Source organism: Dasypus novemcinctus, chromosome 2 (genome assembly GCF_030445035.2).
Source record: "Dasypus novemcinctus isolate mDasNov1 chromosome 2, mDasNov1.1.hap2, whole genome shotgun sequence".
NCBI classification, from domain to species: domain Eukaryota; kingdom Metazoa; phylum Chordata; class Mammalia; order Cingulata; family Dasypodidae; genus Dasypus; species Dasypus novemcinctus.
The window spans coordinates 38,632,192-38,651,613 of record NC_080674.1 but is presented as its reverse complement, the minus strand read 5'-3'; the positions used below and the strand labels follow the sequence as shown (position 1 = coordinate 38,651,613).

General features: G+C 38.7%; 1 protein-coding gene across 8 annotated transcripts in view; it reads right to left on the bottom strand.

The window, feature by feature from the left end:
- SPEF2 (sperm flagellar 2) overlaps positions 1 to 19,422 on the bottom strand; it is a 200,909-nt gene that overhangs the window by 42,083 nt on the left and 139,404 nt on the right. For all 8 annotated transcript variants that reach the window (XM_004453334.4, XM_058307706.2, XM_058307701.2 and 5 more), the window contains 4 exons: positions 18,417 to 18,597; positions 9,247 to 9,385; positions 7,335 to 7,463; positions 5,170 to 5,308 (listed from right to left, as the gene is read on the bottom strand). In XM_004453334.4, the coding sequence (XP_004453391.2) occupies positions 5,170 to 5,308; positions 7,335 to 7,463; positions 9,247 to 9,385; positions 18,417 to 18,597 (588 nt within the window). The remainder of the gene's footprint in view (positions 1 to 5,169; positions 5,309 to 7,334; positions 7,464 to 9,246; positions 9,386 to 18,416; positions 18,598 to 19,422) is intronic.

The following is a 19,422-nucleotide window of genomic DNA, read 5'->3' as shown; positions in this document are numbered from 1 at the left end:
GTGCTGGTGGGGGTGGGGTGGGAGGTGGTAAGGAGTGGGCAGAGGAGAAGGGTCTTGGATAGCTACTGAGTGTAGAACTTGAGGGAGGAAGGTGTTCCACGAGTAGACTGAGTCTGTTCAATTTGCTTAGGTCATTATCAGTAAGGTCATGTACTATTTGTCCTTTAGTGACTGGCTTACTTCATTCAATATAAGGTCTTCAAGATTCATCCATAGAGCTAGAATCTGGAAGACAGGTTATCAGGAGACAGAAAGGAAGCAGAGTGTGGTGAGCCTACGCTCAATATGAGCAAATCTACAATAAGGTTGGAGGGGAAGGTTCGGCAGTAGATGGAGGTGATAGTGGTGCAGGGATGTGAGTAGGGTTCATGGTGCTGGAATGTGAAGGTGGGGGGTCGGGTTGGGTTGGACTACCCAGAGAACTAGGCAGAGGGCTGGAGGAAGGAACCGGTGAACTTTGGGGGCTTGTAGGTCTGTGATTAAAACTACAATGGGGGGGGAGGGGCAACATACGAACATGGGAGAGTGTCAGGTGTTCGTTGAGAACAAAATGTTGAGAAAATCGTATCAAAGTATAAGTAGGAGGGTTACCTGTTTAGGATGCTCAGGGGGTATGGTCTGATGTGGGACGGACTACGGGGGAATAGCTTAAGGCTCATTTTGCCAAGGTGGGTTGTACCATTGGGAAGAGACCCAAGAAGTGAGAGTTGGGGTGGACCCACATCCTGGGGAGGACTAATGCCGTCAAATAGAGAGAACTGTATCTCTCGTGAGAAAGGATGGCTCCCAGGGCATTAGGGCAGTTGAGAAAGTCAGGCCCTGAATACTGCTGCAAGTATCTCTGGACATGGCTTCTCGGGAAATGGAGATTGGCTGGCGTTGTGGGCCCCAAGGGGAGGGGAAAATGGATGTGGAACGGATGGAACCAAGGTAAATATGGGGGCAAGAGAGGAGTTTTGTGAGAGTACACGAGGATGAATATAAAACATGTAATATTACACCAAAAACATATAGGGGACGACAGACTAATAATGTAAACCATAAGGCAAAACATAGGATAACTAAAAAATTTAGAAAACGTACAACCTAAAGTATGGACCACATAGTAAGCACAGATGTCACCTTGTTTGAAAGCTATTGTCTCGGAATCTGTACATCAGTTTCAGGAAATATGATATGAATAAGTTAAAAGATTATCGCTGTGGAAGGGAAAAGGTTTTATGGTGGATCTGGGGAAGTACTGTATATTGTATATATGAATTTCGGTGATCTAAGACTCTTGTGAAGCTGACATTATGTTGGGATTCACTTACGGGAAGTTTTGGATCACAGAGTGGTTCAACAATGGCAGCGGAGGAATACTGATATAGGATGTTATTGACAGGATATATATGGTTGACAGGGAGTTATACAGGGCATATGCCCAGGGTATATAGTAATGTCTAGATATACTCATAGTGGAAACAATTAAAAACAACAGCTGGGGAGGTACTGGGCCCCTGGCCGGGGGGTCACTGTCGTGGACCCTGGGGGAGCAGTGGCAGTCCCCCAGGTGCAACGGCAAGAACCAGGAAGGAAGGAGGGCCCAACAGTGGGCTCCTGATACTAATGGCTATGCTTTTGAGCCTATACACCTGCAATAAGAATAAGGCCTAGAGTAGCACTGTGCCTGGGAGTTTCCTCCTGACAGCCTTCATGTTACTCAAATGTGGCCACTCTCACAGCCAAACTCAGCATGTAGATGCAGTGCATTCCCCCCAGCGTGGGACATGACACCCGGGGATGAGCCTCCCTGGCACCAAGGGATCACTACCACATACCAGCTGAAGATGCAACTAGAAAATAACCTTGAATTAAAGGTTCAATACGGATCAGCAGAATATCCCTGTCTACATATAATAACACGACTTCAAAATGCTGTTTGACCTAATGTAAGGGGGAAATGGAAAGGAGAAATGAGATTATAAGGCTATGAGTCTCTAAAAAAGAGTCTGGAGGTTGTCAGAAGGAATGCCCTTATGCACAACTGAGCAGAGTCTAAGAGACAGATAAAGTAGATACAACCCCGGGTATTGGTTCTTTTGAGGAATAAAGAGACCCACGGGTTCTATGGTCATGGCAGATGGGGTTCACTGCCATGTCAGATGGCCCTTCTTTGGAGCTGGTGTTTCTGCGTGATGGAATTGGACTCAGAGGGGATCTCTTTTCACAAGACTTGCATGCTACTTTATTGGAATTGTAGTTGGTGCTGGGGTTTAAGATATATTTAGGGGATTTGAATCTCTGGACTGATAATATGACACCCAGGCCCAGAGCCTCAACAGACTTCAGCTCCTACACTTTTATTTATTGGACTTACCCCACTCAGCTAACATGAAGTTGAAGAAGGTCAACCACCACACCATGGAGCTTAGAGTGTCTACAACTGAAAGCAGGAGTGCATCCAGTATCCATGTGGAATCTAAGCCCCCACTTGACATAGATGTGCAATGGACACAACCAATCCAATGTCCACAGAGAAAATGTGGAATGGGTGTGGGAAAGGTAGCCATGGTGGCTGCTGGGTTTGGGGAATGGGAGGAAGAGATGAGATGTGGAGGCGTTTTCGGGACGTGGAGTTGTCCTGGGTGGTGCTTCACGGACAATAACGGGACATTGTAGATCCCCCCAGGGCCCACTGGATGGAACGTGGGAGAGTGTGGTCTATGATGTGGACCATTGACTATGGGGTGCAGTGATGCTCAGAGATGTACTTACCAGGTGCAATGGATGTGTCACGACGATGGGAGAGAGTATTGCTGTGGGGGGAGTGGGGAGTGGGGGCGGTGGGATTGAATGGGACCTCATATTTTTTTAATGTAATTTTAAAAAAATAAATAAATAATTAAAAAAAAAAACTACAATGGTAGGAATGTTCTTTTAGCAAATACAGAAGGGGAGGGTTATTGGGTGCAAGGCAGGGGATGTGGGGGGATATGTGGGAAAGGGCACACCTGGGGCCTGCTTCTGTGGAATATGAAAAGAGTTCATCCTGTCATAGAGTGTTATCTTAGTGGGTGGAGACACATATAATAAACAAGAAAATATTAAGCTCCCATCCTGGGGAGTACAGCTAAGTTCTCAAATAGAGAGGCAAGTGTCTCTCAAGAGCATAGGCAGTGCCTAGTAAAAGAGGACAGACCAATCTGACAAGCCCTCAGTATTAATACATTTAACTATAAACCTTATTCTTCAAAAATTGCAACCTAGTGGTTACCATGGCTTCCGAGCAGAGTGGAAGAGAAGAATGGATGGAGCTTGGGACAGTTTTAGGGCATTGGAATTGTTCTGCACGATCTTGCAACGATGGATAAAGGCCATTATACATTTTGTTAGAACTTATAGAAGTGTATGGTACAGAATGTGAACCGTAATGTAAGCCATGCGGTGCAAAGTGAAAACCATAATGTAAACTATAGACCATGGTTAATAGTAATGCTTCAATATGTATGTGCTCATCAATTGTCACAAATGTACCACACTAATGAAAGATGTCAATGGGGAAAAGTGTGGGAGGGCGAGGGGGTGGAGTATATGGGTATCCCCTATATTTTTGAAGTAACATTATGTAAGCTTCTTTAAAAAGATAAAAAATAAAAATAAGAGTAGACTGAGACCCAACAACAGCCAGAACATCAAAACATGCATGCGCCACCTAGTGGAAGATTACTAAGATTAATTGCCTAAAGCAAGAGAGGGGGGGAAAAAGCCAGGAAAATAAAATGCAGGATTTGAAGTTCAGCCATCTGATAGCTCTTCTTCCCTCTCCCCCCCTCCCCCCCACTGAAGAGGTTTTGTGATAATCAAAACAGAAAGCAGAGCTTATTATTCCTGAGTTTTAGCTTCTGTGGCCACAATACAGCGTCTACAGATTCAAAGGCAGAGATACATATGGTATAAATCTGAGAAATATGAGTACATCTAAGAAAAACAAGAAGAATTTTCACTTGACAGCCATGTAGATGTTAGCCATAAATCCTAAGAATGAAGAAGATATGTTTTCATTTGTAAGTGGCAGGTGGAGAACAGAGCAGACTATCATTGTTTTCTGTTGATGAGTAACGGACTCAGTGAAATTCTTTTAAGCATTACTATGATATAGTCACCAGACTGACATATATATATATGACATACATAGCTATAGATATATATACTGACATATATATGGCACACATTGAAATATATGCTGACATGTATTTATTTTTTTATTATTATGGATTTCATAGTTATAAACAACTAGCCTAAAGATTTTACAGCAGAACTTTCATTATGAGACAAGGACTGGAGAAAACAAACCATAACTGATATTTGGATAGCAGTTGCTGCTTCTGAGAACATTTGCCATGTGAATTCTATGTATGCAGTAACTTAAAAAAGTTTCAGTAAATGTTCATTGCAAACTGTCATGTATCACAGAATCTAGGTCTAGTAGAAACCTCTCAAATAGCCTGGTTAGAGTGTTTCCTTTTATAGAACTGACAAGGCCCACACCAATTAGGCATGTTCTTATTTTGTAGACAATGTGGGACTGGAAATTAGGTCTCCTGCCTCTCAGACAAAGGCCATTTCCACTTTGTTGAGTGCTTCCTCTGATTTTTTAGGGGAGAACAAAGGGTGAAATTCATTACTCCTCACTAGAAATGAGTCTGGAAAGCTTTTGAAGAAGTGGTTACTACCTTTACAAGAGGATCAACCTAACTGGTGAAACATTTCAGTGAATGGTTTCTTAATCTCCCATTAATTGGTCCCAACTAATAACAAACATGGTATTAGAAAAGTATGACGTACTATCTCGTATCTGAAAATATTTAAGAATTGCTGTCTGATTTCATCTTGTAAACCAAGGTTCTTTTTTTTTTTTAACCAAGGTTCTTAATGGGCATTGTGACCACAAAACTCATCAATAAGAGATAAAACTGGATATTGCATTATTTACTATTTGACAAGAGTCAATACAAATGCAATGGTAAATGCTCACTGCCAAGGGTTTATATATGTGGTTTCCTAAAAGATCAAAGTTCACATTTGAAATGTAATTTACATTTGTTAGTACATTAAAAATCTTTGTCAATTCTGGCATTCAGGAATTAATAAAGTGAATTTTTTTTAAAAAGCCATGCAGTACTGTACCTGGCCATTTCAGTCAAGTACCTCTCACCAAGCCACTTTTCCATGAGTTTATATATATCTACTACCTTAGTTACTAGATCTTCAAGGAAAGTCAGTGCTTTTGCTTTTATCAGGTCAAGTCGAAACTGTGTGGCTCTCTCTATTCAAAAAGAGAAGTAAAGATTTTTAAAATGTTTTATACGTATGTGTATTTTCTGATAAATTCAATTTTAAGCCAATCATGTTTCAATTTGTAACCTCTAGAAGCATTTTTAATATGTCAATATAGATAAGGTAATATCTTATACACATCTTTCAGAAAGGAAATGTAATGTATGGCAGAGTCTTTTAAGAGAGTATTTCAACCCAAACTATAATTGAGCATTACATTTGTTGCATTTTATAGCAATACATTCTTGTAAAAACTTGTAGTGGGAAAAATGAACCCTTGATGGTTTTTGCATTTTAAAAAGATGGGAGAGCAACAAAGTCTCTTATCTCACTGTTTTAACACCTTTGGATGGCAATGCCATTCATTGTATTCTCAGTATTGGTAAGCCTAGTATAAAACGTGTGTTCTAGACTTTATGCTGTTCTGGCACTGCAGATGGACCATGAACTTTACCTTTGAAATAGCTTTCCAATCTTTCTACACTTTTTCCCTCATCACTGGCCAAGATTGGGCACTGACTCACTCTTAAACTATTGGAATAGCCTCATTCCTGCTTTTTCTAACTTTCTCTCCCCACCTCAAATCCACCCTCCATACTATCTAATCGGTCTTACCTGCAGATGTGATTATAATTGCTCTTCTGCTCAAGATTCTTCCCTAGCTTCCAGTTGCATGAAAGAAAATCTAATTTGCTTGGCAGGGCCGGTATGACTCTCTCTATGATCTACCCCTGTATCCTCAGAATCTTTTGTGCTCAGAGTATGGTTCATGTCTCTGAGCTACTTGCAGGTCACTGAGTATGCTCCTTATGCCTCTCTGCCTTCACATGTGCTTCTCTTCTGCCATCCCTACCCATTCTGTCCTCAGGGCAGACCTCTCCATGTTCTTCCAGATTCATTCAGCATTATTTCCTCTGGGAAGTATTTCTTGACTGACCGCCTGCTCCTTTTGTCTCCAATATCACAAGCAATTGCATCTCTCTTCCTGTAGATTGGGTTTTGTTTGCTCATTTGTTCTATGTTTTGAGTGTATATATATATTTGTGTCTCCAGCAATTACCACAGGGCCTGGCTACAGTTGAAACTCAGTATATACTTATTGTGTGAAGGAATGAATTTGGTCACACTAAGGCTCATGCACTGCATGAAGCCTATTGAATACAGCTGAAATCAGATGCAAGGTCCTGCCTTTCCTAACTCCACAGCTCTCCCTGTATTCTACTGACTTCAGATTTTACTACTGGGATCCTGGAAATAGGCTGTAGTAGGCTGAAGGAGGGGAAGGAGAGAAGCGAGGAGTGGGAATTATCTGTAATAGTTAATGGCCATTGAGTAGCTGTGCTGCATTTCCATGGTTTAACATCTAGTTTATTTACCATGGTTCCTTTCCAATAAGAATATTTTTCACTCAGTTTCCTGATCTTTTTCAAATTCCATTCGCGATTGCATTATAATACAATCTGCTATCCAGAGAGAAGGCTCTTGAACATTTTAGATCCATGACCATCTCTTCTATGGTCTCTGCTCCCAAGAACTTATTCTCAGGGCCTTTTTACCTTTTAGCCTGGATTTATTTTCTTAACGAGAGATCTAAATTATTCTTAAGGTAATGTAAAACCACTTACTTTAGGTGACTGCAACACTTCTTTCGACTTGTAAAATCTCACCAATTCGCTAACATTTTCTTTTTGTTTCGGTCCCTTGAGGTCTTAATTACTGTTGTTGTTTTCCTAAACCCTGCTGGAATTCTCTTTGTTGCATTTTGAGATCTTGGCAGATACTATGACTATGATAAGGGGATGCCAAAACATGGATTCATACACCAGTTAAATCTTTCACTGGCACTCATACAGTCATCTGAAAACAACTTAATGAACATTCTGTGTTTCCACAGTTTGCTTTGGGTCTTACAGACTCAGCCTGAGGCAACTAATGAGCCAGTTATGGGCTCTTTGCCCACTGTATTATTTTCTACTGTAAAGCATCGTCTTAATTCTTTCCAGTTGTTACCTTACCTTCAAATTGCAGAGCGGCAAGATGTTCTTCCTTTATCTTGAGCTGCAATTCCTTTTTCTTTTCCATTTCAGCAAATTCCTCTGCTGTTACCATTACAGGAGAGGTTTCTGCTACAGGTGGTGATTTACCTGAAAGGGCAATGAACATGATGAGTGGACTGTCAATATACAAGCAGTTGCATGGTTATTTTCACAAAATGAGTACAAAGCAAAGTTTGAAGAGCTATAAACCTCTACTAATTTAGAAATTAGAAATCCTGGTCTTCAGTAGAGTGGGAAAACACTGATAATCCTTTGAGAACCCTCTAAGTGGTATCTGGACTTGACTCAGATAAAAACACCCCATTTGTGTAGCACCATTGAAAAATGAGGTGTGCAGCAAGTGAAGGCAGAGTTACAGACTCCAAAAAAAGATCCCCTTCAGAGTTTGGGGACGGAAGTTAGCAAAACCCAACTTAATGTGGGTATCATTAGCCTCTGGCAGAAGTACCATTCTATAAGGGATGGCTTATAATTGCAAAGTGTTTCCCAGGTCTTCATCAAAAAAAGACTAGAGAATAATCTCAGAGGGGTATGGCTGACATGCAACTTATATTCAAGAGTTTGGAGTCTACCTAATTATATAACTGTAAGTACTTTAGTGATAACACAAGAGAATTGAAAAAATAAGAATTTGTCAATATTTCTCTGAAGACTTATCCATGGGATATGGCAGTGTGATTGCGGTTGTTTTTTTTTGAGGGCCTAGTCCTCAAGGGACTTCTAATTTGTGAAGAAGAAGTAAATGCAAATAAAGAAATTGTAATAAAATAGTTAATTGTAATATTAAGTATATGTACAAGTTACAGATAAAGAGAGATTACTTTCTCTGGATTTCTGTTTCATCATCTGTAAAACTAAGGGATTGGATTTGGTCACTTATTCCATGAAAGTAAACAGAAGCTTTATTCTCAATGCTGGGTGGGTGGGGGGAGAGTGTGGACTACAATGTTTATTATATTTTTAGCATCTGAGATGGGTTCTTTATTGCTGTTCTGTTTTTGTCTGGTTAACTCCTACTCATCTCTGCTTAAATGTCTTCCATCTGGAAGACTTTCCTTAGCCCCACAAATGGAGTGAGATGACCTTACTCCCAAGGTACCTGTGCCTCCCCTATCAAATGTTTCTTTTTGCAGCTGCTAGGCTATAGCTCTATCAGGGCAAGGACTGTGTGTGCGTATGTGTGCATGTATGTGTTTGTGTATGTTTTAATTCACTATCGGGTCCTCAGCATGTGTCATAGTGTATTTCACATAACAGGTGCCTCATAAACATTCTATAAGCAATCAATTAATGAAGTGACATTTCCTCTGTTCCTCTCTTGCCTCAAGTCTCTTTAAAGATGTAAAAGTGGAAAAATTCAGAGCGGAGAGTAACATTTATGCCGGAGCTATCCCTAAGGTTAACAGGGTATCTCTCCACACTTGAGTTTTCTTTCCTCTTTGTTTTCCGTCTTGCCTCTGAGGCAGAGACATAGCCAGGAGGCCTCCAGGAGAGGAGGGTAGGCTGGAATTAAAGTGTCCCTGAGACTTTCATGCATATAATTCATTTTTAATAATCTCTTGGTTACTGCAGCAAGTGTCAGCCCCTTTGCATGTGCTCTTCGGATGACATAGTGTCATCCTCGGGTTCCTTTAACATGTTCAAAACAATCTTTGAGGTTTATCTTACACAGGATACACTTGGATATACAAGTTGGGGGGACTGGCATACCACATGATTTGCCAAATAACATCACCGCTCACAGAATCCTGGGTCCCTAGTTTAAATGTAATGAACAGTATTCTGGGGGCTTTATGGCTGGGTACATGCTTGTTTTCTACCAAGGAGAGGTTTAAGCGTTCACGGGTCGGTATGCTGAAACCATGAATACCTTTTGTTTTTTTATCTGTCTTTTTTTTCTTGGGTTCCTTTTTGACTTTTTTATTTACACCTGTCTGAGGGGATTTTTCTTTAGGATCTGCTGTCTGGTTTTCTTCTTCCATGAGCCTCTGATGAATTTCAGCAGCCACCTGGTTGAATGATAGCAGTATTTCAGTTAATGCAACATTTATGAAATATGATAACCATTTAGAGGTAGTCATCACCAGATTCCATTGAAACCTCATTCTATTGTAAACTACCATGTCTTATGTACTCAAGCTAACCCCACATTGAAATTTTTTACTTAAGTAGAAAGCTGGCTGTCTCAAGAGGCAGCTTCGCTGCAGCCATTTGCTCACTTTCTCAAGCCTTCGTTGACTAAATAGGTACATTTTCAAGAGGCTTAAATCTTTGGACTGTCCATGTGCTGGTTGAGCCTTGAATCTCACCAGAGTTGCAACACCTACTTTCCAGTTCATTGGACTCACCAGGACAAATATCAAGGAGATGATGATGGACAACGTCTATTCCAAGGAACAGAGAGAGTTTGCAACTGCAGACAAGATAGTCCCATCCATCTGCCTCATGGGATCTAAGCTCCCTCTCAATTTGAGGCAGAGTGGACATCACCATCCCAGAATCCTCAGGATTGGGGAATGAACAATCGACTACAGTAGACTTAGTATTATTCTACTATAGACTTATTGTTATTCTTGCAATACATTCTTGCATTTCCTCATTGCTACCTCCATATCATCCCTGATCCTTGTTTATGCAAACAGTCTTCTCTTCTTAAAGCTCAGACACTATGAATTTAACCTCTTCTATTCTTCCTTGTTTTCAAATACTGAATATTCTGCCCTACCAGTGTTTCTCATATGGACCTCCTATGGAGATTTCAGACATTTTTTTCTTAATTGCTCCTTCCACAATGAAATTTAAAAACCGCAAATAAGCTATATAAACTGTTTATGTATTTTATGTCTATATATTCTTTATATATAAAAAGAGTAAGCTCCACTCCCCCTCCTGTTGGGGATTGAATCATGTCCCCCCACAAAAGACCTGTTCAAGTCCCAATTCATGATCCTGTGGTTGTGAATCCACTCTAGATAAGATCTCTTCAAGATGTCACTTCAGTTAAGGTGTGGCCCCATTGACTCAGGTTGGGATTTAATCCAGATTACTGGAGTCCTTTATAAGCAGAGTGAAAGTCAGAGGGAGGGAAAAGCCATGGGAGCAGGCAGAAACTAAAAGTCAACAGAAAATGGAAGAGAAAGGGGGAAACACCGCCATGGCCATTGCCATGTGACAGAAAAGCCAAGACAAAGGGGCTCCAGCAGCCAGCCCAGGAACACCACAGTCTTCAGGGAGAAAGCATTGTTTTCCTGATGCCTTTATTTTGGACTTCTCCTCACCTTAAAACCATGAGCCAGAAATTCCTATTGTTTAAGCCAACTGATTGTATGTAATTGTTTTAACCAATTTTTGAGAGTGTGTGTAGCATATTCATTGGGACTTTGGACCCTGGACTTCGGGTTTCCTTTCTACCCTAACACTTGACGTCATTCTAGGAAGACAATGTGGAGAGGAAGATGACCTGTCCCACAGGCTAACCTCACAGTGTTTGGCTTCCTCTACTCCAGTGACTTTTGTCTCCTCACCATTCCTGCAATCCCTTTCTTTCACTTTCCCAAGTATCGCTGAGATTAGTCATATGGTCACTTATAATAGCTGAGGAATGGTGAAGTTCTGCCCAGGCCCACAGGGGCAGGAAGGGGCACTGCTGAGATTCTCTCCCCCTCTCCTCGGAGGCTGGCTTTGCCTTTGAATTGGTAGAAAACCTTGTGCTGGGGCTTGTACAGCTGAGGTCCCGCCTGCAGGAGAGAGGGTGGACTGTATCAAATAAGTCTAACTGCCCTGGAGAGGTGAAGAGTGTTTATCAATGTAGTCCTAAGAGCTGAGAGCTGAAAAAAGAAATCCGAAGGGAAGAAATAGAATGTTTGTATCAACTGTGGAGACAGTAGCAACATTTGGCTGAATATGTTAAAATCTCCGTCAAGCAAATCATGAAGAAACGGGGTTTTGGGGATTTATTTATTTATTAAAGTATATACTATGTCTAAGCCTGATGTTATTTCTGAGAAGAATGGGGCAAAGGGAATGGGAGGAAAAAGAGGAAGATTGATGGAATGAACAGAAAGGTTGATAAGACTCCATCTTTATCCTAAAGAAATTTATAGTCTTGTGGGTAAGAAAAACCAAATACTATCTTCTCTACATTCCTGTCATATTCCATGTGAAATGGATCAGTAATCATGCCCAGCTATTTTAGGAGTATTAAATCATACTCTGTCCTCAAATGGGCTTCAAAGCTCCCTAGAATTGAATCAGTCCTACTTTGAATTCTTTGTAACTGTCAGCACCTGTGCCGTGTTCATAGAGGATGCCCGGGAAATGCTTATTCAATGATGGAATTTCTTTTAAAATAATCATATGCCAGAATGCACCCAATATCCTCTTCAATCTCAGCAGAACCTTGTAAGGGACACAGAAAGCTTACAGAGACTGAGCCGGTTTCTTCCTTTTTTTTTTTTTGGTCAGTAACCCCTTTGATAAAAATGGATTTCATGCTATATGCTGTCCTTTCAATTTCTTGGTAATGCTGAAAACAGACTTGTTAACATTCCCCCCTCAATTACAAGCAATTCATTTTTGAATCTGTTCTTGCAAAGCACAACAGGTTAGCAATTTCCTTTAAAATTGGATTTTCTACTTTGTAAACAACCTTGTGATGATGATGATGATGATGATGATGAAAATTATCATCATCTTTACTTTTCTGGGTCACTTCTCTCAAAGACCTTTGGGTCATTTTAAAAAAATGACATAATTCACAAAACGTACAGTAATCTAGCTTGTAAGACTGGAGAAAGCTTATGAAATAACGCCGTGACATTGTGGGTGTTAAATATGACTTGTTTCTTTGAAATCACACCACACCTGCTAATTAGAAGAAAGTTTTGCTAAAAATTAAAAAAGAATACTAAATACAAACTCCTGGTAAAACTGCTGTGTAGAAAAATGCATGTGTTAAAGCACTTTCATTTGTATTGTGCTGATCTCAGGTGGCACTGTTTCCTTGCAACAATTTACTCTCATTTGGAACTCTAAGGTCCCTTAAGTCTTTTGATGTTATAGTCATAAAGGTCTATTAGAAACACACAAAATCAGGACTGCCGTACAATTATTAGTATTATTGAAAACTGAAAAGGTCCCCTCATTTCCTTTCTATGTTATTTTTTTTTAATCTAAGGAAAATAGTATAATTTTAAGTAATTTTTAAAACACAATGATTTATTATAAATCTTCCGAAGCACTTTCACATAAATTTATTATTTATTATAAAGCTTCCGAAGCACTTTCACATAAATTATTTCTTTGGAAAGAAGAAAGGAAAGACAAGGAAGAATGCCCCCCCCACCCCCGGTTACAGATAAGAAAATGAAGACTCAGAGAGGTTGAGGTATTTGTCTAAAATCACCCAGCTCTATTAAGACGTGTAGTCTGTGCTCTTTGTGCTGTAGGATCCTCTCTTTCTAATAATGTAGTTTTTTCTTGTTAAATGTCATTTTCTCTGGGAAATTCTAATAGGATTCATAGTTTGTAGATTACATCTTCGTGGCTCAATTAACAATAATATTAACTCTTTTTTTTTTTCAGAGCTCCTATACTATAAAGATCTCAAAGAATACTGAGAACGGAGAGATCAGATTTCCCACTCTCAAGCTCTTGGTAGTTGTGGTCTCTAATGATTATCAATGTTATCAATATTATTACCATCATCATTAATATCAGCCTCAGCAGCAGTAGCATCTCAAATCTGTATTGTGGGCTTTGGATCATTATGCTAGATGCAAGGTACAGGGTATATTTTAAAAGTTTTAAAATGAAAGTCCCACCCTTAAAGTTTGAGACTCTAGTTGGGTACTATCTTGGGTCGAATGGTGGCTCCCAATAACATGTCCATGTTCAAATCCCTGGGAACTTGTGAGTGGGGCTTATTTGGTAAGAAGGTCTTTGCAGATTTAATTAAGTTAAGGATTATGATATCAGGATATCCTGGATTATCTCTAAATCCTGTAACAGCTGCCCTTATAAAAGACTTGAAACAGAAAGAGAAGACTCAAACACAGAAGAGGACAAGCGCATGCAAAACAGAAGCAGAGATTGGAGTTAGGCAGCTTCAAGCTCAGGAGTGCCTGGAGCCATCAGAAACTGGAAGTGACTTGGCAGAATTCTTCCCTAGGGTCTTTGGAGGGAGAATGCCCTGCAGACTGCTTGATTTCAGACTTTGGGCTTCAGAACTATGAGAGAATAAATTTCTGTTGTTGTAAGCCACCAAGTTTGTAGCAGTTCATTTTAGTAGCCCTAGGAAACTAATAAAAGTATCTAGGAAAACAACGAAATAAACATTGCAAATAATTTCTTAAATACTTAAAGCCAAACAGTGAGAGAAATAATGAATGCTCTAAGTATTGAACTGGTGTACAGGCATTGAAAGTTGGAGCTTCAGAAAACAGGCAACTAATTGTTGGGAATCAAATTCAGAAGTAGTTCAAAAGAATTACATGAACTATAGAATTTAGGCATATAGAAGGGAGAGGGACCCATTTCAGGAGGAAAAATGGTACTAGCTATGGCCTTGAAATTGATAATGCCCATGAAATATGTAGTAAAAGTTATGTAGTCTGCTAGCAAGAGGGCTATGCAAGGTGGTATGAGCCAAGATATGGAGCTCTGAGCTGCTAGGTTTGGGATTTTATGGTGGTTACTGGAAGTCATTGCATTAATCCGTTCTTCTCTGGCAAATGAAGGAAGATCACTTCTGTATACTTGCAAGCACTGTATACTGTTTTTGGTGGTGGTGGTTTTTTTGTTTTGTTTTGTTTTGTTTTTAACAACCTAACAATCTCTTTTAATGGAATCATTTTGCTCATTTTCAATTAAAGTGAGTGTTGATATATTTAGGGTATAAGTCTACTATCTTACTGTGTGCTTTCTATGTGTCCTGCTTACTTTGTTTCTTTTTCTCTTTTCTTTTCTTTTGGAATGAATATTTATAAACTATTCCATTTTCTACCTTCCATTAGTTTGGAAAGAAAATACTTTTACTATTTGCTTAGTGTTTACCCTATGCATTACATCACGAATTACTCACTAATAATTAGACTTTGATGAGGCTTTATTCATAGTGTAAGAGAATAGAATTTAGAATGCATTACTTCCAAATTACCAGGAAATGAAAAAAAGAAAGAAAAGATACAGAAAGGATGAACATAAATGGATGAAAAATGATACAACATGTAAAGTATATCTGAAAGCATAATTTAAGAAAAAATATTTAGATAAAGAAACCCACTTTGAATAAGAAAAGACTCAATTTACCAGAAATATTTAACAGTTTAAAATTTGTGTTCACCTAATTTTATTGCCTCAAGTATATATGAAATAAATATGGACAAAAGAATAAAGAGAAGTGAACAAAATAAACACTCATAATGGGTGATTTTATCACTTTTCTTGATAATTCAAAGAAGAAGTAGACAACAAATTTAAAGAGGCCAAAGAAAAAATATAAACACATATGTATGCACATATTTTTTTCAAGGACACCAAAACATTTCTAAAGTTGGCCACAAAGCAAATTTCAAAAATGTCATGGATTTATATCAAAGAGAGTGCATTCTCTGATTAAAATATAATTAAGCTAGACATCTATAACAAAGAGAAAATTCACATTACTTTCAAAATTTAAAATATACTTCCAAAATGCTTTGAACTGGATTATGACAATTACATCATAGCAAGACATCTGAGATATAGTTAAGTAGTTCGCAGAGGAAATTTTGTAATTGAAAATGCATATAATAGAAGAGAATAAAGACTGAAAATTAATGAACTAGAGAAAGGACAAAATAATCCCAAGAAAAACAGCAGGGCAGAACGACAACTAAGGAAAAAAACCAAAAGCACACAGTAAAATGAATCAATAAACTTAAAAGTTAATTCTTGGCAAGGATGTGGTTCAACCACTTGGGCACCTGCCTACCACATGGGAGGTCCCAGGTTTGTTCCTGGTGCCTCCTAAAAGAAGATAGGCAGATACTGCCTCCTGCCACAAAAGAGCTAGACTCTGCCCCCTCCCCAATAAGCAGATGCCACAAACCAGCAGACGCAGTAGCCTGTGGGGAGTAGATGTGGCTCAGAGCTGTTGGGCTCTCCCCTCTCATGTGGGAGACCCCAGGTTCAATCCCCAGTATTCTCCTCTTGGAGAAGGTGAGCAGATGAGAGAATCATCTGGGGGAGGAGGGGAATGAACAAGAAAAATAAAGTAAACAAAATATATCTTAAAAAATAAGTTAATTCTTTCAAAAGGCTAATAAAATTGATGAACTTTTGGGTGATCCAATCGAGGAAGAGGAAAAACACAGGTAACCAACATCAGGACTAGTAAAGGAACATGAAATAACATAATACAGGCATTAATTACAAAAATAAGAAGATATTACAAAAAACTTTATTTCAATAAATTTAAAATGTAGAAATGGAAAAATTCCTAGCAAAATTCAAATTAACTAAACTGACTCAAGTTTCTTTTAAGAAGAAACAAAATATACAAAGTATCATATATCTATGAAAGAAAATGAATCCTTAGAAAAGCTAAAGAACAAAGGAAAAAAAAACCCAACATTCTCAAACTTCCTACAATTTTCCTTCCTAAAAATTTCCTAGATGGCTTCCAGTGAATGTTATCAAATATTTCAAGAAGAATAATTCCAACTTGCATGGAACCCTCCAAAGTATAGAAGGAGAAAAAACATGAGAAAAATGATAGAATTCTTTCACTTATGAACAATGATTCAGAAATCCTAAACAAATTATTGGCAAAAAAAAATCAAGCAATATATAGAAAGAATAATGTTACATTTGAATGTTGAATTTATTCTATGAATGTAATTATAAGTTTAACATTAGAATGTTAATCAGTATAATTTTTCACACTAACAGAAATGGAGAAATAATCAAAAATCATCTTAATAGATGCAGAAAAATATTTGATAATACCATTCATGGGGAGATAAACTCATAGCAAGCTAAAAATGAAAAGGAACTTCCATAATCTGATCAATCATATCTGAAAAGATTCAACAGCCAGCATTTTTGTGACTCTTGACTGGTTGACTCTAAAATGTATATGGAAAGGAGAAGTAGTAAGAATAATAAAAAATGCTATTTGCAGATGGCAAGGTTCGAAGATTTGCTCTAATAGTCATCTAGATAACAAACAAATGGTATGGTATTGATGTACTGTTGGCCCAAGGATAGACAAATAGAGCAATGCAGCAGACCCACACACATGTGATCCTTGATTTATGAAAACTGATACTGCAGTGAAATGTGGAATGGTTTTAGTATGATTATGAATGTTGACATGTTATGCACAGTTTTTTATGTACTAAACTTGAAGACATGTGTGAAGACCTGTGTAATTGTTGATGTTTACAAGAACCTGCACAGCAGCTCTATCCATAATGGCCCGAAGTGTATACTCTATGTGTTTCAGTGGCAGATTCATTAAATATTGTGATATATTCATACAATGAAATAGTATACAGCAATGAAAATGAAGAAACTACAGTGATTCTCAACAACATGAGACGAATCTCACATATAACACTGAGTAAAAGAAGACACAAGAGAGACGAAATGTAGGGGGCCATTTATCTAAAGTTCAAAATCAGGCAAAACTAAACTCTACTGTTTAAGGATACAAAGTTGGACAATGAAAGTCTTAAGAAAATCAAGGAAAAGATTACCAAAAAGGTATGTTGCTTCCCTTTAGTGGGGGATGAGGGAATTATGATTGAGAAGGAGTACAAGAAGGAGCAGGCGGGTGCTGACCTTGTTTCAATTTCCCCCCGGGGATAGTTATATGAGTATTTACGTGCATTCACTGAGCTATGCAATTTTGCTTCATGAATTTTCCTTATGTGTATCAAAATCTACAGTGAAAGTTTAAAAAAGAAGTCAGGCAACGAGAGTAGTTTACAATTGTTTTGGCGAGGGAGGAAAGAAAGGAGAGAGACTATAAAGAAGGGAGGAGAGCGAGAAGGGGGCCACTGAGACTGCTATGTGAGAAGGCCTATGAAAAGGACCCTGGAGGAAGTGACTGAAAAGGGGTTTTGAAAATTCCCAACTGGATATTTCAATTGTTTGTGGTGAAATTTGTGATTTAATTTCCTCTGCTACCTTTTCCATAACGTCTTTTGGTAAGTTGACACTGCTTTTTTTTTGAATGCGATATCTTGGGGACACTCATTGAAGGTTTGGCACAGAAAAAAATAGAACCTGGAACTTGGAAAATGAGGGAAGGGCAGTCATCCGAGTCAAACTTTGGTTGTGCCTTCTACATGGTGTGACTCCCTCTGCTTGGATTGAATTTATGTGTATACTTTGCTTTCCCCTTTTGATTTAGTACAAGCAACTTGTAGGCAGGGATTATGGTCCCTTCTACTTCCCAGGTCTGTGTGATAAGGGAAAAATATAGGTACAAATCCCATTTCTGACATCATCTGCTGGATGATCTTGAGTTTTCTTAATCTTTCTGAACCTAAGTTTTTACCTCTTAGGTGACTTATGTATAATGACCAGCAGAGATGTTACAGAGTATTTTTAAAATATGATTTCATTTTTAACTTTTAACATCAGTAGATTTCACATCAAAATCAGGATTTCTTGGAAAAATTGGAAAATCTGGCCACACTGGGGCTCATTCTTACATGGCAAAGTTGACCAGGATGGAGTAGTACTTGCTCCTCTAAACTTGGCCTGCCTCTTTCATGTTCTCTGATTGGCCCTTTAGACCTCTGCCCTGGGAGCCCTGGCCCGGCATAGAAAATAACATACGTATTGATTCACTCCTTTCTCAAATTCAAATTTTTTGGTAACTGAATCACTTCACTTCCTATTTCTTTCAGAAAATATATTTCTTGGACATATACACTTATACATTGCTTTAGAGCATTGTATAAATTTTCTGTTTATAGCATATTACCAACCTTGGTACTTAATGAAAGGGTATTACAGAAAGGAAATGTAAGAACAAGCACTGCTTACCATGTGAGAGATTGCTAAAGAAGCCTGCTGCCAGGTGTCCATTACCAGCTTCTCATCTGCTTCAAAGTTTAACTCTACGTTTTCTAGTGAGTAATCGATCTTGCCCTTCAGTATTGCTTTTATTTTTGGTTTGAACATAACTGTATCCGGAGAAATGGAAATTCGAGGAACTAGAGGAATTCTTTGGGAAACAAACAAACAGAAATATAGAGATTTTATATAAAGAATTCTATTTTTGTGACCAGGTTAATTTGTGAATATTAATTTCTTGCTTTAGTTTTGGTTTCCAAAGTTTTCCTGGGAGAATTCTTTAAATGGAGAAAGGATGATAAAAGGCTCTATCCAAATTTTTGTAGTCTAGAAATTCTATTGACAAGAGGAATCTAAAAAAAAAGGAACAACAAAATGTAATTTCCAGGTTTAATTCCTGGAAATTATATGGGAGGACGATTAAACAATGGTACTTACGATGTAGTGCAATTTTGAAATTTATTCAGGGCATAACCTTCTAACGGGGAATAAATCAGTCATGAAAAACCAGACCACCACACTCAATTTGGGTGTTCTTTTTAAAGATAATTAGTATCATACATTATCCTGAAATGGAGAGCTTAAAAATATGATATGACAGATGTGAGGTCTGAAAGGGGCTGTCCAGTAGGAAGAGCAAAGTATTGGGTGCTGGGTGGGGGAAGTTCTCCAGCAGCCCTCCTGATTCTTGAATACAGATGATGAAGTCTCTTTGTTTTGTAAAGTGCTATGTGAACAGAGAATTAAGCCCTTCCTTCCCCTTCTCTCGGGTCATATTGCTGCCCCCATGTAGACATTCCAGAGCTGCTCCACAGAACATTCTATCCCTGAAGGCTCCTAGGATCTAAAAGTTCAACAGAGGCACAGGATGGAATGCCTATCGTGACTCGGGTCCTCCTCTGGCTCCCAGCTTAGTGTAGATGTGGGGAGATAGGTTCTCCAAGGATGGCTTCATTGAAAATTGAGGAGGAGGGTC